The sequence below is a fragment of the Leuciscus leuciscus genome, assembly GCF_965113295.1.
Source record: "Leuciscus leuciscus genome assembly, chromosome: 10".
In the NCBI taxonomy this organism is placed as follows: Eukaryota; Metazoa; Chordata; class Actinopteri; order Cypriniformes; family Leuciscidae; genus Leuciscus; species Leuciscus leuciscus.
The window spans coordinates 10,329,103-10,353,743 of NC_138734.1; the positions used below are offsets into that span (position 1 = coordinate 10,329,103).

The 24,641-nt window shown below is 39.1% G+C and overlaps 1 protein-coding gene across 2 annotated transcripts in view; it reads right to left on the reverse strand.

Annotated features, from left to right (window-relative positions):
- Nucleotides 1–589: 589 nt before the first annotated feature.
- The window catches only part of veph1 (ventricular zone expressed PH domain-containing 1), a 132,143-nt gene continuing 108,091 nt past the window's right edge, over nucleotides 590–24,641 (reverse strand). For both annotated transcript variants that reach the window (XM_082182934.1, XM_082182933.1), the window contains exons 12-14: nucleotides 19,726–19,843; nucleotides 8,164–8,300; nucleotides 590–2,186 (exon numbers count right to left, since the gene is read on the reverse strand). In XM_082182934.1, the coding sequence (XP_082039060.1) occupies nucleotides 1,950–2,186; nucleotides 8,164–8,300; nucleotides 19,726–19,843 (492 nt within the window). In that variant the 3' untranslated portion in view covers nucleotides 590–1,949. The remainder of the gene's footprint in view (nucleotides 2,187–8,163; nucleotides 8,301–19,725; nucleotides 19,844–24,641) is intronic.

The following is a 24,641-nucleotide window of genomic DNA, read 5'->3' on the forward strand; positions in this document are numbered from 1 at the left end:
CTTAATGCGATTATGCATAACAAAGCCTGGTGCTTTGTTACTTTTGATATGAAACAAAGTCTGAGCTTTCAAATGCTGTCAGTTTTATAACAAAATTCAAATAATAAATTTGGTTTTGATGCTCCTTAATGTGGCGTGACAGATCACTCTCTTCCACTTTACTTCTAGTTATAGCACAAAATAAACATGAATGAAAATTAGAAGGAATGCTGAAAGAAACAACTGCAGCTTACTCTCATGTAATCGCTCAATCAGTGTTTCAACCGCAGAAAGATGTCAATAAAACAGCTTGTAAACAATGTCACATAATGCTACATTTACCTCAGGAAAGCTATTCATTGTTGTTCAGAGCTTGATAGACAGCTAGAAAATGTTTATATGCACTATATTACATATTCATTATATGTTTACTTAACCTGTTTTCTTCATTATTTAATGTATGCTTGAGCAAATCGATTTTTGTTCATTTTGGTTTCAGTGTTTTGGTAAAACTTATAATTTCGGTACATAATTGTAGTTAACATGTTAACGCATTCAGTTCCTTTTAAAGAAAAGAACAAAACAATGTCATAAATGTTCCTAATCTCACTTGCACAAAAAATGACAGATTTTATATTTCTCAAAAAGGAAAATGACACCAAACATAGTATATAACATCAAAATTGAATAAATCTGGTAATGGTGCATAAAGGGGGTCAAATTGACCCAGCATGCTGTGATTTAAAAAAAAAAAATTTATCCATGAATCCATGAATATCATTTTCATATTTCTTGGTTATAGGATGTGTTTTTTTTGGTATAATTACCCGAAGAATGCATGAAGGGGCGTAGTACATTCAGATGCACTCATACTACACACATTCAAGCTTGATGATACTATACATATGCATACTTTTTTAACAGTCATGAAGTTCTCAAATGTAGAACCTACTCAGTATGTGATTTTAGATGCAGTAGATGAGTAGAGAAAGGGCACAGTAAAGGACAAAGAAAGAAAGAAGTGCAAACTCTACCCAAAAGTTATGCTTAGAAAGGTGCAAATGTTATGTGAAATGATCTGTCTCTGCCTGCATTTTCAAATGGTCTGTGAGAAATGTAGGGAGTAAAGGTTCAAACTTGAATCTACTCTAAAGTCGATGTTTGAGTTAAGTTTGTTTAGAAAGAGAACAAGTGCATTTTGAAAAGAATAAATTCCATCTTTTGTAATGCATATATACAAGGAATGTGGACAAATAAACATGTTTGATGTATTAAAACTATTTTAAATTAAAATTATTATTTTATTAATAGGACACTTCATTTTCTGAAGAAAACCATTAATTCCATTTCGAATCACTTTGACCCCCTTTATGCATTCGTGTAGATTTGTAGGGTTATGCATTCTAGAGTATAACAATGTTAAACGTATTTATTGTATGCGTTAACATGTTTACCACAACAGCCCTAAGTGTAAGTGATAGCTGACTCTGACTATTCTATACTTTTCTGGAAGACAAAGATTTAATAAATGATCATTTTTGTTTCTCAAAACATACGATATGACCCACACAACGACTGTCAGTGCGAAGTGTGGAACAGATGTTTCTCAGCTTCATTGGACGTCACTCTTTTCTTTGGTCATGCCCCACATGACGCACATGTTGTTGACTTCTAGCCTTGTGCCCTTTCCTATCGTTTGTCCGAGAAGTCCCATTGATCATTTCATGATTCAGAAGGCCTTTAACGCCCATTGCCAAGCCCACCCTACGAAGAACTAACCGACGGTCTCTGTGACCTACTATTGCAAGAATTTAGGTGGAGGAAGGTTGCAACAGCTGAAGGTGGCTTTTGAGACAAGGCCTTTGTCGTTGATGTTGTTAAACCATTGTAATGAGATAACGTAGCAATAAGACGTACCCATGTGGCTTGATATGCCAGTTTGTATGAAAGCATCCTCGGCAGAACAGGCGTCACAGGTATGTGGTGGCCTCGCGGTTCTCGCGTTCTTTGGCCTGGGCCACAGCCACATTGATGCACTGCAGCCATTCTTCCGCATGCTTCTCATCTTGAGCTTTCAGCACGTAGGTTTTGCTGTCGGTGAAGATCTCGAAGGCTCTGGGCAGCCCGCGGTCACGCCTCTTCTTTGCAACCACCTTAACGCTTTGCACTTTGCTAAGTTCAATTGTGCTGTCGTCCAGCTCGTCCTTCTGTGAGTACAAGAAGGAAAAAGTGCCGTCAACCAGAGGTAATGCTTTACACTCTAATGTTCAGCTAGGTTTGAATGGAACACAGCCAGTGGTCTATGTCAGGGGTTTTCAATCCTGGTCCTGGGGACCCACCGCTCTAAACATTTTGTATGTCTCTCTTATCTGACACACTCAGCTCGGTTCATGGAGACTGAGATGGTCTTATTATTGAGTGATATGAGGGTCTGTGGCTCTACCATTGGAAAAGGCGTAACGGCTAACTTGGATCACATGTGCCTTGATAACCAATCACATTACAGCCTCGACATCATTAAATTTCATTCAGAGTTTAAAGAATGAAAAAAAAAAAAAACGCGCTTAAAATGTGTTTTTGAAGTAAAACCTTTAATTTGACATTATTACAAAGTGTTATAAAGCAGTGATGGGAACGGCGTTATTTTTTTCAGTTACGAGTAATCAAACTAATTACTGTTTCCTTTGTTACAACGCCGTTACCTTTACTGTCAATAAAATGCGGTGTTACTATAATTGAGCTCACTGAAGCGTTTTTCATCCGAGTAGGCTCTCTCTCAGCCATAGGAGCTGCAAAGTTTTTTCTCTGGTGTGTTTGTGTTTATGAGGCGCCGGTGTGACAAAAGCGAGGTTAACACGCGAGAGAGACCGAGTGTGTCCGAGAACGCGCTCGACAGTGTGCGAGAGAGACCGTATGTGTCCGAGCATAAATAAATTACACATTTCAGCATTAGAATAATATCTGTAGCATATTGGTATCATATGCAATTATTAGTTTATATAACAAACTCCAAAATAACCTGCAGGGAATGTTCAAAGAAAACATATTTGTTTGACCGGTTGTGAACACGTGCGGCAAACATGACTAGAATTTGGCTAAAATAACCTCTGATGATGACGTTCTCTGTAGGTTATAAAAATAAACAAAAGATTATATTTTATTATTATTATTTATGTTGGTACATTGTTCAGTATTATATTGAGAGCACTTTTTGAAGAAAATACTTCAAGTAGGCTATACAGTATATGTCTACCAGTTGGTAAAGGTGTGTGAGTTTTATCATTTTAATTATATGCACTAGTGTATGTGTCAGGTTTCGTATAAACGAAGCAGGCAAGATGGTAAGTTTGATATTTTAATAGCAGAATGGATCGGACACAGCGTGAAAGGTGAGTAAACAGGAACTAGATAATTGGATAAAGCTTAAAGGTATAGCGGAGGATCTTTCCAAATTTTAGATAAGACCCGCCCTCTCCACTTTTTGAAAAGTTTGATTGATTCACCAGAATGATTGACAATTAGGAGGACCAATAGTTTAGACTACCCACCAGGAAGTAAAACATCCTCCGCTATACCTTTAACTGAATGATAACAAAGTCTCTTTCTCTTGCAGATGCAGATGATGAAGATGAAGATTCTCTGAAGATGGGCTGGAACGGTAGGTATGCAGGTAGGTAATGAAGAGAGTCTGTGTGTCATGGTATAGACGAGACCAGACAAAGAGTGAGTGACTGAATGCAGAATATAAAGGGTGAGCTGGTGATGGGATCCAGGTGGCGGTGATTACTAATTAGGGGAGAGTGAGTGCAGGTGTGCGCCAAGGAGGATTCTGGGGAGTGTAGTGCAGAGACAGATAAGGAAGACAGATGGTGGATGTGACATTACTCCCCCCTCCCGGAAGGCGCGTCCTCGCGCCGCAGATGACCAAGGCGGAGCTGACGGAGGGAGGAGCCATGGAGTAGGAAGGGTTGCAGATTCCAGGGGGACGACAGACGGAGGCGAAGCAGAAGGGAGAGGAGATCCGGGGGGAGCCGGAGAGCCGACGAGCCCAGGCGACGCCGAAGATACAGCTGGACATGGCGGGACCGCTGGCTCTGGTGACTGAAGTGCAGACGGGGACACAGAAGGGCACGATGAAGGCAGAGGGACTGAGGACCAAGGAGGAACTGAAGGGAGTGAGGAGTCCAACAGAGCCGGGGGGACGAGGCGTAGCCAGAGGAGTGAAGTCCAGAGGTGAGGGAAGGTGGACGAATGACCAAGGTGAATCCGGGGGGACGAGGGAGCCTGGCGAAACTGGTGTACTGATGGGCCACGGAGGAACTGAAGGAGGTAGGAGCCAAGGGGACGGTGATGAACAGATGGGCTGAGGCGGAGTACTGGACACGGAGGTTGGAGGCGAAGAACGGAGATCCACCGACCAAGCTGGCAAAACAGGATGAGAAGGCTCTGGGCTGGACAGGAACTGTGACGAATGCGGCTCTGGGCTGGACAGGACCAGGGGCGAAGAAGTCTCTGGGCTGGACAGAACCAGCGGCGAAGAAGGCTTCGAAGAAGGCAGGATCAGCGATGAAGGCCTTGTGCTGGGCAGAACCAGCGATGAAGAGGGCTTTGAGCTGGACAGGACCAGCGGTGAAGGCTTTGAGCTGGACGGGACCAGCGGCGAAGTGGGCTTTGAACTGGACGGAACCAGCGGCGAAGAGGGCTTAGTGCTGGACGGGACCAGCGATGATGAGGGTGGGCTGGGCGGGACCAGTGGAAAAGGGGGACCGGAGAAATCATCGTAGTGTTGCGTTCTGGATCCGAACTGAAATGCCGGCTCGGCAGGACACAACCGGATGATGAACGGGGCTGCATAGAATGAAAGCTGACTCATTCTGGAATCCGAAGGATTCTGCATCTTGGTCTGGTCTTCTGTCAAGTTTCGTATAAACGAAGCAGGCAAGTTTGATATTTTAATAGCAGAATGGATCGGACACAGCGTGAAAGGTGAGTAAATAGGAAGTAGATAATTGGATGAAGCTTAATTGAATGATAACAAAGTCTCTCTTTCTCTTGCAGGCTGAAGACGGACGGGCTGAAGACGGACGGGCTGAAGACGGACGGGCTGAAGACGGACGGGCTGAAGACGGACGGGCTGAAGACGGACGGGCTGAAGACGGACGGGCTGAAGACGGACGGGCTGAAGACGGACGGGCTGAAGACGGACGGGCTGAAGACGGACGGGCTGAAGGTAGGTAATGAAGAGAGTCTGTGTGTCATGGTATAGACGAGACCAGACAAAGAATGAGTGACTGAATGCTGAATATAAAGGGTGAGCTGGTGATGGGATCCAGGTGGCGGTGATTACTAATTAGGGGAGAGTGAGTGCAGGTGTGCGCCAAGGAGGATTCTGGGGAGTGTAGTGCAGAGACAGATAAGGAAGACAGACGGTGGATGTGACAGTATGTGTATGTATATTTTTTATTACTATTTATTTATTTTTGGTACATTTCTTAAGAAGCATAATTTATTTTTAGACTTATTTGTTGGCCAGTGTCAATAAAATATTAAACAGTGTCTGTGCAATAAATATTAAAAGTTCTAAACCATCTATTGTGTTTTGTTGTTCCACTATAGTAATGATAATATTTTAATATTTAAGTTACTAGGTGTCTCTCACATTGTCCCACAGCAACATTAAAATAGTGTAGATTAGTGTACAATGTTTTATAATAATAAGTGTACATTTCATTCATTTAACATTTCATATTGGGAGTATCCAAGAAATTACTTATATTTAAACTTTTTATTTTATTTATTTTTTAAGTAAAGCAATAGTTACTTTCCCAGGTAATTAGTTACTTTTGTAATGATGTAATTCAGTTACTAACTCAGTTATTTTTTGTGAGAAGTAACTAGTTAACTATAACTTATTACTTTTTTAAAGAACTTACCCAACACTGCTTATAAGTGTGTGTGAGTGTGTTACACTCTATAGGTACACTTAAGTGGCCTTTTATTTCATTGATATTATATTATCTGCAAGTTCAGTTTTTGTTTTTTAAATATACTTTTAATATTTCAAGTACACTACAAGTGCACATCCAAAACAGTTTAGCACACTTCTTTTTCACAAATTCTGGGTTTAGATAAGACACAATCTTGGTTGGAGGCTCACAGCATGCATGGTCCCAATTCTCCTGCTCTATTTTTCTTTTAAGTTTCTATAAGTTTTTAAGAGTCGCTGCACAAAGTTTGCCAGAAATGAAGCTCATTGTTGTTTGTGTACATGGATTAGAATGAGCACCATTAAAATGAAAGAAAAACTGCAGAATTGCAAGCAAATTTAAGGCATAATAAAAACAAGATACTGTGACAAAAGGCCAAATGTTCCTCAAAATCATATTGAAAGCATTTGTGCAATGCCTGATAAACCAAAGATTTGTCAAGACTTTGCCAAATGAAATGACTTTAGCAATGCATCCCACTTTTCCAGAGTAAAATTTACAATGAATCAAGATTTAATGTGCTTACAGTTCTGACAAATGAATTCATTTTTACCAAAAAGCTTTTGCTGGCTTTTTACAGATCTTAGTTTTTTAGTCACTGTTTGTCATGGCTTTTGTTATGAATTCTCCTTTGCGCAATCTTAAATATGGCTCCAGATTATATTGACGAATGGTAAATTGGGTCTTTGCTTTGTTTAAATGCAATAGTGAGATTCTGAAAAGCCATTTTAGTTTTAGTTCATGTAATTTCCTTCAGGAAAGGCTTTGGTGAAGTCATGGGGTTTTAAAAGATAATGATCATCTTCCAGAAAGCAGGGCTCTAGACTAATAAAATACTTGGTAGCCATTGGCTCCAAAAATGAGCCATTTAAAATACTTTTTAGTTGCTAGATTACAGAATCGCTCGATATAGATGGTTGTTCAGGAACATTGTTGATCATGTTCACGTTTAGTAGTCCATGCAACCTCCTGCAGATTTTCTAAGTCTTTTGAAGCTATACAATGACTTTGTGTGAGTAACAGACATAAATTTAAGTCACAAGGTAAATTTAGGTTTAGGTAACTCTTTACCCGCCAGCGTTTTTGAAAATTTACCAGCCAGCGACAGCATTTTTGATCATTTTCACAAAAGTTTCATGGCCCCCAGAGTAATTTGTTGTATGAATATCTGAACATGCAATATATCAAAAAAGAAAAAGAGAGAACAGAGTCTCTGATAAAAAAATTAAAAATAAAAAAAACTTTTTATTCTAGCTTCACTTCACTTGAATGTGGGTATTGGGTAAGTTTCATAAAAAAATATTTGGAGAAAAAAGCAGAGAAAATTGTATTTTTGCCAAAGACTATGTCCGTATCGTATTTAGAATAATCATCAAAACATAGATGGAGTAGATCGAGTCCATCAACACCCCCAAAGCTTCACAGTCCTATAGCCTACCTTGTCCTGGATTTCATTCAGTAACTTTAGGCAGTTTTGATTTATATGCTGTTTAATGTTGACGCATTATTTTACATATGCATCTGCTTACATATGCTATCACTTTTTTCTGCTTCTTCTCAAGAGTTTTGATCAGGAGATTCAGTACTCTTTCAGAAGATCCGTAATAGCGCCCCCTAGCGTATAATAGTGAAAACACAGAAAGCCGGAAAATTCCGTCAATGGCAGGGAAGCGTTTTCTCATAAATGATGGAAATTTCCGTCAATGGCGGGGAAAGAGTTAATTGGCATTGCTTTTAGTTGTTGTAACGTTTTTCAAATTTGCTGCTTTGTGATCAGTCACATGACACGAGAAGAAACAGCATTTGGCATCAATGATGTTGGTCTTGATGAAACATCAAAGATTAAATGAAAACAGACAGCGCTAACAACTTCAATTTTGCCTTGGTTCTCACACAGGGTAATCATTTGACTTTTGAAGATCTGGAACATACCACAAAAATTGTGTGGACTATGTTTGGGACCTTTTGTCCTTTAAGCATGACAGTATAAATCATCAGCTTTCCTTTTATGGAAAACAGAAGCTGCCTAACATCTTCTTTTGTATTCCACAGAAGAAACTAAATAATATGAGGTCGGACGATATGAGGATTATAAAAAAAAAAAAAAAAAATTGTATGATCAGTTCCTTTTAGAGAGTCTCGATGGTAAGAAATGCATAAATTATACAATCTGATGTCTTGTGAATGGGACACTTACTGATTTTCCTCTTCTGAAAAGAAGCTGGTTGCCGGCAAGCGTGAAATAACGTGTTTTCCACCTTTTGATGAACTTCCAGCGTACCTGTTTCTCCTTCAGCTTCCCTTCAATGAGTGGCTGGCCATCCTGGTTAACGACTGAGCAGAAAGAGTCAAAATGAAAAAGAGAATGTAAAAGTAGGGAAGCAACTCTGTCTCACATCAAGAGATTTCATGAGAAGGTTGTATGGACTACTATAATGATGCTTTTATGATGCTTTTTGTCAGCCCTTATACAGCCTGCTTTCATTGTAAATAGAAAAGAGCACCATATACACTCTTCAAAATATCTTCTTTTGTGCTCTGCGGAAAAAAGTCAGTCAAAATAGATTTAAAAAGACATGAGGGTGAGTCAAAAATGAATTAATTATTTTGGTGAACTAGCGGCATGTCAGCCCATAGTCACTATGAATGCAACACCAAACAATACTCCACTCAGAGAGCCATCCTCTTCTGGTCATACGCCATGCTAAACTATTTATAATGGGAACATTTTTCTCATTAGACGAACAAAGGAGCACTGCTCAGTGTTTATCACCACATTGCAATATCTGGTGTGGTTTCAGACGTGGTGAATATTGTGTCCCCTGCCTGTGTTTGCTAGGTCTGTCTGAACTACACAAAGCGTTTCACAGATCTCTCTCATGGGTCTATTTGAGTTAAACAGGAAGCTGTGTTATAGCCCTTCCAGGATGGTACAAAGCAGCCCATTGTCTGAGTTTTCCTTTTTTCAGCAAGGAAAACAGATGAGAATCTGCAGCGCTTTGATAGCCCGCTTCAGATTAAGCAAGACTGATATCTGATAATCACCAAACTATAATCCCAAATGGCAAAAGTTAAGCTCATGGTGTATTAGAGAACACTGAAGTAATGATTTACATTGAGGTAAAAAACACAGCCCTTGACCTGCCGCAATTTCCTAGAAAACAAAAAATGGCGCGACCAACGTCATTTGTTTATTTGGTTGAATTGCGTTAGTATAATAATTTCATTCTGGGATATTAAATGCACTTTCCATGAATAAGGCACAAAATAAGGCCTGAAACTTTTTCTTTTTTCAACAAAAGGTTAGTGAAAGGTGGTGTTTAACTCTCAGAAAATGTTGATTGTTTACCTCAAGGAAGTTAAGCTACATTTTATATGAGCTGCTATAAAACATACTGTGACTGTGCTGCATAAATATATCAGTTAAATCAGTAAAACACACACACACACACACACACACACACACAAAAAACACGTTGAATATCAGTTCAACAGATTATGTCAAAACGATGATGCATTGTGTGTTGAATGCATTTGAGAAGGTCAAGATCTCTAAGGTGGGACAGCCCGAAATCATAATTTCAAAAAGGTTAAACAGGAATTTGATACTAAAATTAGCTACTTTTATTGACAAGTTATTGTTTGTTTGTTTTTCATTAATATAAATAGTAGTTTTGATGGAATGGGATGGAATTATAACTTCAATGCAGTAAAACAATAAATCATGTTGACACCGGTGTACTTTATTTTAGGAAAGTGCTAAAACATTTCAAATGTTTTCACGTTGGTATTTCTGGTCAACCACATACAAAAATGTAAAAGAACAAAAAACTGGCAGAACAATTGAAAAGCTTTGGAAGTGATAGTGCTTGTTCTGGTTGTTTCAACCCAAAACCTTTTGCAGATGTCTATTACAATGCTGGTAAATGTTGATAATTGAATTTGTGTGTGTTTATCCCATGAGCAACATAATAATTCTCTATTATGAATTATTTTTAATTTTATTTGCTTTTATACTCTCTCTACTTTTCTCAAATGCATGAATCAAAGCACTAGAATGTGTGTGTGAGTAAATGAGCAAAACAAATATAAAATGTATGTTTTGTAAATCCCAGAACATTAAAAGCATCTGTGCTCCATTCTGCATGACATTTGTTTGCCTAAATTGATTTCTGTTCTGTTGATTTGATACTGTCTTTGAAAATGAGTTTGTGGTGAAACATAAAAGTGAAACACACTAATGATAAGAGCAGAGGCCAAAACCGATGCTCAGCAAGCCCACAGTCAGACAGACTATAATTGTTTAAAAAGATTTTGATCTTTCTGAAGTTACGCAATATCCTAAATCATAGTAGCCTTTTGAGACACACATCAAATGTGCTCTCCCATCATAAGTGAAGTACAAACCTGTAGTAAAAAGTCTATTATACTAATCTTGATGCAGCCCATCTTTGAAAATTTGGATTATGGCAGTCCCAATGAACAGGTTGGTAGTACAGAAAGCAACAAAAGCCAATGGGAGAAGAGCAAGACATTTTGAGTGCTATGTTACCAATACATCAATAAAATATTTTGAGGTAAGAATCGTTTATTCCAATTCTGCTACAACTGTAAATTCATGCAATGAGGATATTGCTAGTCTCTGTGGGGAAAGAAAGGTCAGTGTTTATTTTTCTCCTGGTTGGTGTATGTTATGGATTTTTGTTGCTGGGCTTTGGCCAACACTGTGCTCTTATATTGATTTAGAGTAGCTCTGATAGTCAGACAAGATTCCAGCAACCCCTGCTGAGAGTGTGGATTCACTAGAATTTACAGGACAGAGTTCACATATTTAGCAAAGTTGGAGTATGTTCAACACCACGTCGAAAATAAAACATAGAATAAAGGTTTAGGAGTTTATTTGGGTTTTTGTCACTATGGGCCCTATCTTGCACCCAGCGCAATTGACTTTGTACACCGACGCATGTATCATTCCTATTTTGCACCCGTGCACAGCGGACTTTTCCCTCCACAGACGCACGTCGGTAAACTAGCAAATGCATTTGCGCTCCCGGGGGCGGTTCAGCGCAAAGAGGCGGCGTGTTCCGGCGCAAACGTATTTTGCAGGTTTAGAAAACAATTCCGCCACTGACTTTAGACTAGGTTTTTCCTTGTCTAAGCCATAGACTGTAAAAAAAGATGGACGACGCCCCTTCGCTCTCTTCCATTGATGAGAACTGAAGCCGCCAGTGTCCCGATATGGCGCTGACATATTGGAACTTGAGTCTGCGCAGTAGCGATTTCGGGACCAGACCTGCGCAGTAGTGAGCAGGAAGTAAAGCCGTGAAATCAGCGCTCCGCCCTCACTCTCGCAGACTGCACTCAGGGAGAGTGGATTCTGCACACTTTTTTAAAAATGTATTGCAGTACAACAAGAGGCTTGTTAAAATAAAGTAAATACAATCTCCTCAGTCCTCCGAAGAGCCCGAAAAAAATGGTGCTTCAGTGACTACTTCGATCAGAGAACCTGTCAATCACAGCTGTCAATCATGACGTTACACCACCGCATCACGTAACTAACTAAAAACCAACTTATTTTTGAAACAGACACTTGAACTTACATCAGCGTGATAAAAATGACAGCAAATGAAAGAAACCACCTTTGGAAAAAATATATTTGAAGTGTAATTTAATTGTTTAGTTGGTCTCACGTCCCGTTGAATAACACGGGGAGGCGGGACTTATGACCTACACTAGGACCAGTCACCGGGGGGCGATCGAGACGTTTTGGCTTCACTTTTCAGGGCTTGTGCGGCACGCTTGGTCTAAGCGCGTTGCGCATGTTATTCATATGCTATTTTAAGGGCGCATGCTTGGCCATAACCAATGTAGCGTGTGCACAACGCACATACACTTTGCTTATCTCATCTACACACAGACGCAGCAGTTCTCATTTTAAGAAAACCACACATTATTACAAGGAAAAATATTAACACACGAGGGAAATCATTGTTGTGTCCATGAAGATGTGAAAAAATAGGCATAATTTTACAAATTAGGCAAAAAGCTTACACATTTACCCAAATTATTATACCTGTTTAACCGAAGCTAATTTGGGTGTGTTTCTCCATCCCCAATGTCACTTCTCTGTGTTTTACGGCCCTGACGAGAACGTCGGTCTCCTCGGCTGTGAACCGCTCCTGGCGCGCGCCTGGCAAATCCGCCGTTATAATAGCAAACCGCCATGGAACAAGCGTGCCTGCTCTTAACGGGAATGTGAGATGATGCTCTGATTGGTTTATTTCACGTTACGCCCAAACCACACCTATGAATAATGAAGCTACTTCAGACCAACCCATTTTAGATTTGCGTCGGGCGCAAGAGTCATTTATCCCGCCGGTATAATAGCAACAGCGCCCAAGACCCGCCCACAAAGTTACTTGCTTTTCGCGCTTGATACTTGTGTTTCAGATCGTTAAAATAGGGCCCATTATGTTCATGTTCATTTAAAAAAAAAATGGTTTCTATCATTAGAAATGTAGTTTTTTCCATTATTAACTTAATTTATTTTTTTATCCTTTATTTAACCAGGAGAGAACCTCACTGAGATTAAAAATCTCTTTTACAGGAGTGTCCTGGCCAAGATAGACGGCCCAAATATACAAATACACATAAAACAAACAACAACACATAATAAAATATCATTAAAAGCACAGCCTTAGAAGCATTAGCAAATCACTAAATCTTTCTCTAGTGCATGCATACGTGTTTTAAAATTACTAAAAAGACACCAAACGATTTAGCCTCAATTTCATTTGAAGAGGGTTCCAGTCTGAAGGGGCAGCATATTTAAAGTCAGTTTTAACTGGATTAGTTCTAGCAGGAGGTACATAGAGATTATAACAAGATTGTGAACACAATAAATAGTTACCAACTGCTTTTTGTTGGATCAAACAACAGAGATAAGGTGGTAAAAAAAACAAATTGCTTTGTATATCATTAAGTACCAATGCATTTTCCTTAGTTCCAAAGTTAATAATAGTTATAAAACAAAATTCAATATTTTGGTCACACTTTAGATTAGGGTTCAATTCTCACTATTAATATTTATTAACTTCGACTTTGCCTTAATAAATTCCTAATTACTGCTTATTAATAGTTAGTAAGGTAGTTGTTACCGTTTAGGTATTGGGTAGGATTAAGGGAAGTAGGATATGGTCATGCAGAATAAGGCATTAATATGTGATTTATAAGTACTAATAAACAGTCAATATCCTAGTAATATGCATGCTAATAAGGAACTAGTAAAAAGTAAAAATTGAACCATAAACTAAAGTGTTAATAAAATATTTAAGCATAACACACACACGCACTTTTAAGTGTGGACACACTTGCTTGATTTTTTTTTTTTTTTTTTCATGATTTTAAAAATCATTCATTCTTTTTTATGCTTAAATGCTTAAAAAGTGAGAAAAGCAGCCAACAGCCGGGATGCAGCACATGAAATCTCAGCAGTGAGAAAAGCAGCATGGTAGTTTTAAAACTGTAGCACTGCGTCTCTGTCTCCTTGCTAAAATTCCCTCATTAATGTCTGAACCAAACTCCAAGCGATGGAATGCTTTCAAACACTACCGTGCTTCATGAGCTGACGACACACAAGACTTCTGTCAGACCATAACATTGCCAAGGTAGGTGCTGCCTGTCCAAGCTTTGCTTCCCCAAGTCCTTATTTCTGCAAACATTCACTCGCTCTATTAAAAATCATTACAGCTCTCTGCTAATGGAAACTGTCCCACACTCCAAACAAGGAGAAAGGAGATAGAATGTGTGCTACAAACACTCGTTTAATGAGCGGCACTTGCTATTGAGGTTTCAAAGAGTCTTTATTCCCACCTTGGCTGCTGGATGGTGGAATGTAAAAACATTTCCTGTCTCATTAAACTGTCTCTTCATGGCAAAAAAAATCGTATTTCTGAGGTAAAGTGACGCCATGTACCGTAGCAATCCAATACTCCACCAAAAGCAGCAGTGAACAATTTTAATATCAATCTCTGAGGGTGTAAAATATTCAAAGTAGAAAAATCTTTTTCAAAATTTAGATTTTTTGTTGTTGTACTAAACAAAGAAAGACTCAAAGCCTAGAAATACTGTCTATTGAGCATAAAATCAAATCAAATCAAATATGGTAAATACTGGTGAATCAGTTCTGTCAGTTTTCTGGGATGAGAAGATGTAACATTGCCAGTAAATTATCGTATCATGCTATTGTATGATGTTACTGTAAACAGCACAGTGTTATTGTGCGTTATTTCCATCAGAACTTCATAATTGCCGCAAAGCTTGGCATCACAGTTTTCCAATATGTTGGGGCTAATATGTGAATGGTAATGGGAAAAAAAACATTGCTTGTGTGAACAGCATATATGATGTATTTACCCGAAAAGTCGATATGGCAACTTTACAGTAATTTAGCGAGTTTAATGTGCAAAAGCGGCTTTTGTTTGATAAAGCTATAAGCCATTCATTTTACCACAGGTAAAGGGTCATCTTAGGCAAACAATTGAAATTGTTTATTAAATTGAAAGGAATAGTTCACTGATAAATGAAAATTATCCCATAATTTACTCTAATTTGCCCTCAAGCCATTCTAGGTCTATTCTCACCTAAGGTTACACTATGCCTACGTCATACGACTCACGACTCTCGACTCTCTTGTGAACGTGTGTACGGCCGTTGCCAGAAGCCAGTGATTATAGTTTATAAAGTTTTAAATATGGATATTTTTCTTCCAAAAACCCATCGCTTTGCTTCAGAAGGCATTTATTAACCCACTGGTGTCATGGGATTTCCATTTCCATTTATGCATTTGGCAGATGTTTTTATCCAAAGTGACTTACATTGCATTTCAAAGTACACATTTTACATTCTTATCAGTTCTTGCTTCCCTGTGAATCGAACTCATGACTTTGGCGTTACAAGCGCCAATGCTCTACTGTTTGAGCTACAGGAAGGAATAAACTAACTACTAAAATAATGCTTGCAACAATTCCCAACCTGAGGTGTATTTCTCAAAAGCATCGTTAGCTAACTATGGTCACTTCTGGGTTGCTCACTTGTGTGGCAGCTCTAGACCTTTGGTTAAAAGCATTTCTTGTTACTATGACATGTGGACTTCAATATATCAAATGCAATAAGCAAGCTAACATTACATGGAGTACATTTTAAATCAATTTCTTTCTATATATTTTAGTGTGTCAATAATCAACGCTGTTATTGAAGAGTGCACATTACTATAAATGCGTAATGAAGAAAAAAGGAACCTGAGATGAATCGAGCAACCGTGAACAAAAATAAGTAGTCATCGGATGCCATGTTACAGCAGCATCTCAGAGAAATGTTGTAGAGAACGCTGTTGACTGATTGAACCGTATATACAGGAGTAAAGTTGAATATGTAGTGCATTATTTAAAAAAGTCACCACACGCGGCAGGAATATCTGATCAGATTATTTTACGATAATCGGAGCATCCTTAAGATTGTCGGAAGGGGTGAATCGGGGCTAAAATCGGCCTAATTATCCTGCCGTGTGAACCAGGCTTTTCCTCCGATTTCAGGAAACATTTCTGACTAGCTCGTTCATTTTTCCAACAATGCTACAATGGTTAAGCAGTGAGTTAAGTAATTACAGGAAATACACCATGTTGGTCTCGATCTGGATACTGGTTATGACCGATAAAAATGGTTTAAAGTAAACTTCCATTTTATAATCTTGAATTGATTGCATGCAATACAATTACAGTGTGAAACAATGTTAAAGAATTGTGTTGCATTAGCTAATTTTAATTAAATAATTTACATTTACTTTAAATGATTTGCATTTACTTTCTTTTTTAGTGTTTCAAATGCCTATAAATGATCTCAGATGAAATAGACATGTTCCATGTGCAGCGATTTACAATATGTTTCATTGTTTTTGGTAAAATGTTCAGGCCAGAGGCAAAAACCTTCTCTGTTGTATCTAATTGGTTCTTGTGGAAAAATCCTACCAAAAAGCACATCTGGAGAAGATTTAAAACAAAGCAACAACAATTCTGGATGCACTTGAATGGGATCAGAAGCCTCTTTGTCTGAACATCCTAATGCTGGACTGATGTAAATGTATCTCAGCTACAGAAATGAGAGGAACCACCTTTTCCTCTAGTTTTTGTTTCTTTCTTCTCTTCATGGAAAGCAGATTTTAGCAATCATCACAGAAGACTGAAGCGTTATACGACATCTGGAATCCTGACGTGCTTTTGCTAAATTATGTAGTCGCTAATCATTAACTTCAGAGAAGGATTAACAGAAACTCTCTTAAAATGATGGTTGTTATTCACTGATAATCTTGCCCTCAAGTGAGCTGTTAACAGCTGCGACCGGATCATTGAGTCAGCTAGTTGAACTCGAAAACCAGATCAGCCCAATTTGTGAATGAATCATTCAGACCAGTTTTGTGAATCACATCAACTGATTCATTAAAAAGACTCAAAAGAATTCTCTTTTGAATTATTACGCACCAAGGACAGAGTTTGGTTATTTACAATATCTACGCTATCTTTGTAATAATTCCCTTTCGAGGGAACTCGCGCTGTGTCGTATGATGACACTATGGGGAACGCCTTCAGCGTGACAGCACCAGAAAATGACAATATATCGGAGACATATTTTGAAACCGGCAGAAACGACAGTGCGGAAAAAAGCTGTGCATAGCTGCCTCCGGTTCAGCCGCTGCCTCAGAAGACGCATAGTCCAGTGCACGGCTGCACATTTCTATGTTGTTAAATTTAAATAAGCGACCATCTGTATTGCAAACCCCTCCATGTTGCGGTTGTTGTTTTTGGCGTATGCCTACCAACGCAACATCATTGCCATAGAAACCAATGCAGATAATCCAGAAAAAACCCCCAGCTGAATGGACACACAAATCGGATCTGGACAGTTATCAATCATTTTAGATCAGATTCCAATCGGATACACAAATAATCGGATTTGGACTGACAGTGAACGTAGCCTATGTGTGTAAGTCTTATTTGGTGTTTGTTTGTGATACACACAACTTTTGTGTGAGCTGCTTGGGAGCGGAGCATGCACGATCAGCTCTCGAAGGGGCTGACTGTGTGCATTGTGAACGACTTCTTTTGAGGACACTCCCGCCTGGCTTTGTTTAATGAGAGCGGCCGGGTTTGCGCTCCCCACGGTTTGGGTCCCACAGATGCCGAGGCTGGTGGAGGCTAGTGGAGGAGTTTGAGACGGCTTCGGCCCTTTATCAGCTCTCAACCGCTAACTCCTGCACCCAAACTTGGGAGACAGAAGCCCGCTTTTCGGCTTCTTCCACCCAGAGTGAAGGCTGGATGTTAGGACTGTCTAGCTCTGAGGAGTTGTATGTTCTCAGCATCAAAGCAGGTGATTTTGTGTGACTCGCCAGCCCTGAAGCTCGTGGAGGTTATAACTCGTGCCGTGGCGAAGCTAAATATCGATTGGCCGGACGAGAAGTGGGAAGTGCAAAGAAAAAGTAAACTCGATGAGTGCTTCCTGCAGTCAAAAGCACATCCTCCACATTGGGGCTTGCCATTCTTTCCGGATCTCAACATTGTGTCGTCGAGATCCTGGAAAAAGCTTTTCGCTTCTCGACTATCGAGTCCCACGTTGCATAATTACGCTTCAATCGTGTGGTTCAAAGAGAACGGCTATGGGATGATTCCCAGAGTAGAAGAGACATTAGTCAAGTCAAGTCAAGTCAAGTATATTTGTATAGCGCTTTTCACAATACAGATTGTATCAAAGCAGCTTCACAGTATTAAATTAAAATAATACAACAAAGTTTGTTTCAAGAGGAATTTATTGATTGATAAAATTAAATAAAATTAAATATACCCAAAATATCCCCAACTGAGCAAGCCAAAGGCAACAGTGGCAAGGAACCGAAAAATTCCATCAAAAAACATTAGCAGCTTATCTCTCCCCTGATGCTGCATCATCAAGCCCCGACATTGCCCACCAAGCCATGCCATACAACATCTTCGCTGATGGGCCTGATGACGCGTATATGGTGAGGCGGGCACTTGCTTACACATAATGGCCATCTTGCAAGCGTGCCAGGCCGACCTGCTTAGGGATCTGGACAAGGGCGAAGGTGTGGGGTCCGACGCCATAAAAAAAAAAAAAACTGCGTCAGGCCACTGATTTACCTCTCCGTGCCACCAAGGAGACGGCCCGCACCATTGGCCGCATTATGGCAGCTATGGTGGCTACGGAGAGGCACCTTTTGCTGAATCTCTCGGGCATCAAGGAGAAGGACAAAACATTCCTTCTTGATGCCTTGCTGTCGCCTCCTGGTCTCTTTGGTGATACTGTAAGCTTGGTCACTGAGAGATTCCAGGAGGCAAAGAAAAAATATTTGTGTCTCAGCAGCGTTTCAGAGGTTTATCCCTCCTCGCTACAGGTCCCACGCCCCAGCCCTCTACGTCGGGCTCCTCATACCGACAACAGCAATAGGAGAGTGTTTCTGCTCGAGCCTCCCCTCAGCTGTACATGGTACATTTGTACATGGTTTTGTGGCAGAAATAGTAGAATGTTTTTACATTATTTATTTCAGAGTTCGTACAGCCTTTAAGAGTGAAACAGAAGCGCTTTTCAAGGACTTTAAAGTGCTTCACACTTTTTCCAGCACTTAAAGGTATAGCGGAGGATCTTTCCAAATTTTAGATAAGACCCGCCCTCTCCACTTTTTGAAAGGTTTGATTGATTCACCAGAATGATTGACAATTAGGAGGACCAATAGTATAGGTTACCCACCAGGAAGTAAAACATCCTCCGCTATACCTTTAACTTAAAGGCCCCCTGAAATATTTTTTTTTTTAGCTCTTAGGATGAATATATTAGCTTAATGTTAAATAAGCTGGTGTGTTCCAAAACTATGACAAAATCCACATTTAGGAGATATAAGCTTTCAAAACTTAAAGCCTCTCACTTCCGCTAAAATGGATCATGGATTTTTATGACGTCACTGCAGACTTCACCTTCTCATCACATCTTCTGTCCAATCAAATGCTCTCTAGAACCTGAAGCGTCCCGCCCCTTAGCGACCATGACTGTACCTGACTGTACGTTCGGTAGTAAACGCATGCTCAGTGTCAACTGCTCGTTCTCATCATTTCCATCAGTTAACTGTCGGAGTTACTGGAGTAACATATACTCTGGGATATTGTTTATTTCGAGTCGGAGTGACTGTCAGGCACGTCCGAAAGTGAGTAACTTTAGAAAACTGGATCAGCACTGACTCTGTTTTGAACGATTCGGTTCAATTTGGTGAACTGGTTCGACCGGTTCACAAAAAAAGAACCGGTTCAAAAGTATCCGGTATTCGTTCATGAACCGGACATCACTACCGTTGTCACGTCACGTCATGTATATGTTCTATTTGATGCATACTAATGGTTGATGCTGTGTTTTTGTTATCTTCTTGTACAGCGACCTTGAGCTTGGGAAAGTCGTTTTATAAATACAACTTTTTATTATTATTCATTTTATGACTAAATTACCTTTATGATTAAAAATCTCCCCACCCCCCAGCACAACCAAATTAGGTGCTTGTGCCACCATCTGTAGAATTTAGTGGCACCGGTGCTACTGCTCTCAAATGTTAGTCTGTAGCCCTGTATATTGCCAGAGGTTTGAGTGATTCATTTATTGTGTGCATATATGTTTGTACATTAGCCAAAAAGAAGCAAATCTTATTTACCTGTGGCTTTTTCTGGGTTACTGCACATGAAACAGAGCCAGCCACTCTCCTCTTCACTGTAGCTGAACAGGTCAAAGAAACGAACCTCCTCCAGATACATCTGCAAACTATCCACATCCTGAGAGTGAATACAGAGAGAGAGGGAGAGATGAACTTTAGCAGATGAAGCTATTCAAAAGACGACACACAAGGAAAGAGTTCTAAAATTAATGCTAGAATGCATTGCAACAAGGTTGGTGGAATAAATGATCCAAGATGGCAAAATATTGAGTCTATTATAATATTCTCGTTTACCATTTCACCCAATAGTTGTATGTCCTATCCGCTCGTTAAAACTGATGTCACTGTTTCCGGGTCAAAACGACAGCAATTCATCTTTTTTTAATCGTTAAAGTATTGGTTTTGTATTGGACGCAGTGAGTCCAGAGACTGTAGTATATACACCATGAGTTTATAAAAGCTTGCCATAAATGTGTAATATGAATTAATAGTGCTCATAAATGGCTGTTGAGATAGTATTCTTAACTGAAAATAGTGGAGGCCTGGACCCGGATATGGCATTAACAAACGGATATATGACTTATATTGTTAGCTTAAGAACATGCTACTGCCAAACTATAGGAATTAACTACAAGCAAGTCACATTTCTTGAGCACATTTTCTATGGAACAGCACCGATATTGTTGAAATGTGTCTTGAGACATCAAAGCTCTCTCTGTTATAACTTCAGATTCTATAAATGGCAATGATAAAAAATAAATAAAACACTGTTGACAGAAGAGCTTTCTTGTGAATGTGTACAGTGGACAGTGAGGCAGCTTGCTAGGTTTAACAGGGTTAAGATGTACACTACATTTATTGGAATGTGAAGATTTACATTGTGCAGTATTTCTTGACTCCAGGGAAGCAGTAAACTACAAGCTAGCTTTCTTAGTCGTGAGAAGTTGTGGTTAGCCGCTCCTGGCTACCAGTTCTCAAGATTAATAGAGTGTGTATAAGAGTCTCAATAGTCTTAAAGCAGGACAGCCTTTTGAAGAATCTTCAAAATTGATCCAGTTATCCTAGAATTTGTCTTTAAGGTCTTTATGAAAAGCCGTCAATGGACTGAAACAGTTGCATAATGACAATATGGGATTTACTTTACGTATTAGAGAGTCAACAGCACAGCTAGACACCAATGAACAATGAGAGCTGGCATCTACACGTGCTTATTGGCTAGAAATTCCAATGGATGTGAGGGTGTGTGGCCTTTAGAAAGAGGAATCTGCCAAAATTAAGACAACCAATGATATTAGAAAATTATTTGTTTTTACAGATATCAAAGCCAGTGAAGTGACTAGCTGAGGTATTCTGGAAAAAGGACGATTGCAAACATCACACAGAAGAGTTGGGAGAAAAACAAGGATTTTTTCGGAAGTCCTTTCCAAGAAATTACAAATCACTGGTTTGTGCATTGGCTCCACCTTTAAAGGGTTAGTTCACCCATAAATGAGAATTCTGTCATCAATTACTCACCCTTATGTCGTTCCAAACCCTTAAGACTTTCGATCATATTCAAAACACAAATTAAGATATTTTTAATAAAACCTGAGAGACTTCTGTCCCTCCACTGAAAGTCCATTCCACCACAACTTGCATAATTTTTTTATAAAGACGTAATAAATATGAGTCAAGTAGTTTAATCCAGTTTGTTCTGGTGCATCAAGCAAGAATAGTTGAACTGCCACTGAACATATTTGATGAGTTTGATGTATGTGCGCTGATCAATGTTCATATAGCCGCTTTTTCAGTGTCAGTCCAAACCGTTCTTGTTGCTAAACCTTTCCATTCCATGCTGATCTGGCCCAGCCAGTATGGATATGGTTTCATTTTCCACTGTGGGGCTGATAACAGAGCTTTTTGGAATGCCATAAAAAAAATGCGGCAGTATTGCCTTGGTAATCCAGAGTTTATGAGATGTGTGACTGCATTATGGAGAATGATCAGATATTTCTATTATTAAATTGTGTTCACTCAAACGTTTGGCCAGCCTCAGAGAGGGTAGACAGGCAACAGACAATTGACCAATCCTGAATGAGTCACTACACAAGAATTCCGGGCTGAGAACGCTTTGTAAATGGCCGTGCCGAACCAAGCTCAAGTGAAATATTATTTGAAATGTTCCTTACCGTTCTTAGAACCAAAAAATTACATTTGTTCATTATTGACCGTGTCTCTTCAGAAGACTTCATATGGACTCATTTTTCGATGTCGCTATGAATATTTTGTAGTGTAAATGTTTTGGTGAATTGGACTTTTTTGGGGGAAGAAATTCGTAGGTTTCATTAAAAATGTCTTCATTTGTGTTCCAAAGATGAATGAAAGTCTTAAGAGTTTGGAACAGCATGAGGGTGAGCAACTGATGACAGAATTTTCGTTTTTTTGTGAACTATCTTTTAAAGAAATTGTTAACCAAAAATAAAAAACACAACTTGTGTTGATCACTTATTTCTATACAATGGAAGTGAATGAGGACTGATGTCGTCAAGCTTCAAAATGACAAAACACCATTAAATTATCATAAGTTGTCCATATGACTTGTACGCTGTCTTTTGAAGCCACATAATAGCTCTGTGTGAGGAACAGACTGAAATTTATGGCATTATTCATTGATAATCTTCTCCAGTGGGCTGTTTACAACGGTGACAGCCTTGAGAACTGTATCAGTCTGATTTGTGAATGAATCATTCAGAAGAGTTCATGAACATACCAAGAAGTTGCCATGATTTTAAGTGAATAACCACTTAAGTCACACAAAGCTATCCATACAATTCTTCTGTGAAACATAAAAGAAGATATTCTTTTATGTTCCCCCTATAAGACAATTTTTTACATTTTAAAGTTAAATTCATCAATCTGGTGCACTTTGAGAGTTCAATTTAGAGCTCCAACCCATGTTCAGTGTGTAAATTGAACAAAGAAAAAGCCAAACAATTCAAATTTAATAATAATAATTTAATATGACAGAAATAGCCATATATTCCATATAACCTTAAAGGCTATTCCTTTAAGAGGGTCTGATTGTCTACTTCCTGCATTACACACAGTTTCCTCTCAGGCGAATAAAGCCAGGTCATCAGTCATTCCAGCCTTCTCAGACCTGAGGCTCAGAGAGATGAATGGCAAGGGTTTTCACCATCTCCTTCAGCATGGCAGCGCATTACTTAGATAAAAGGTGAGTGACACTATAAAGCCGCCTTTTCCAATAGACCAATACTAAATTTCTTTTCAACTTTTAAGAGAAGAAATTGCTTCAAGGAGAATTTTTCACATTTCTGTTGACTGGTCAGTTCTTAACAGACAACTAAAGCTTCCATTACAACTACATGACACAAGTTGTTCAGACCCTATAGAAATCTGACACAAGGGGGTAGACCAGACTTTAATTTTGAGTGAATAGCACAGGTTTGGCATTTTAGAGCTTTTCTTTCTCTGAGTTCAGAACAAAGGGAGATGAAAGACCATCAATCACACATCTTATGTTTAAATTTGTCTTCATGCTTTCCTATAGATTGATGCAGGTCATTATCGAACCCCCGCAGACAGCCTTTCTGGCGAAGAGCAGTCGAGTCATCTTACTAGTGCTCTGCCATGACTTATTTCACGCCAACTAAATCAGTGTAAGAATTGAGCAAGAAATGTAATGTGCATTTGATTATTTGTGCCATGAAAACCTTTCAAATAGTACAAATGTTAAAATGTATGTTTTACAGATGAGTCGAGTACATAGATCTAAACAAGGACCATGTGTGTGCATGAGCAATAGTTTATATTCGCACATGCTGAGTCCAGTAGGGGATATTTGTGCTGTGGTTTATGTTCCTTATTAAAAGCAAGGCTCAAAGAAATCTGAGCTGAAGAGGATTTGCCCAAATCATTCACTCTAATATAGTGGTCCTGAAAACCAAAATTAGGTTGTAGGTCTGTTTTGAATAGGTTGTGAATAGCTGGGGAAAACTATGGTAAATGTAAAAAATATAATGTAACTAGCTATATAAATAATACATTCTTAGGATTATAGGTAAGGGTTAATGCCCGACGAGGTGTCCATTGTCAGGTATTAATGGACGACGGCGAGGCGTGAACCGTCCGACGCGCAGCGGATTCCTCCGCCGAAGTCCATTAATACAATGGACACCTCGAAAGGCATTAACCCGCTTATACCATGGTCACTTGCCAAATAACACATTTTTAAAACATTAGTTTATATTTTAATTAGTTTTACAATCGAAATCTAAAGTTTTTACAAACAATAACTTTGCTTCCCTGGTTACGCCTGACGGTTTATTTAGCAACCGGAGATATTTATAGTCCGCTCAGCTCGTAGAACCCTTCAGTTTACTGCCTGTTGCTATGGTTACTCACAGCTGATGTAGCCAGCACATTTATTTATTAATTTCGAACGGTAAACAGTCAGTTTCACCAGAACTCCTTTACTAGGTGTCCTCTATCACTTTTTAATGGACACCCTGCAGCCAGTCAGAATCGAGTATTCACCCAGACCATGGTATAAAATATTATAACAATATAATATTTGGCCTAGTGTTTGTTTGATCTGTTGCTAATTCACACTTCTGCTGTTGTTAATGCATTTTGACATTCAGACTATGCCTTGCTAATAATTCTGCATATTGTTGTTGGGCCTATCCCCAACTAATGTTAATATAAATACATTTTGAGGACTTTTTGTTACCTTTGTACAATAAATCAGTCTGGTTGAACACTGGTCTAAGGCAAAATATCAGCCATGGCTGTTTGTCATGGTTGGATGAAGGCTATTTACAGAGATGTTAACAGCAGGTACAGACATCTGTATTAGTATAAATATATATATTAAGTTGTAGACAGGCCACGTGCTGGTGACGCATTTGCACATG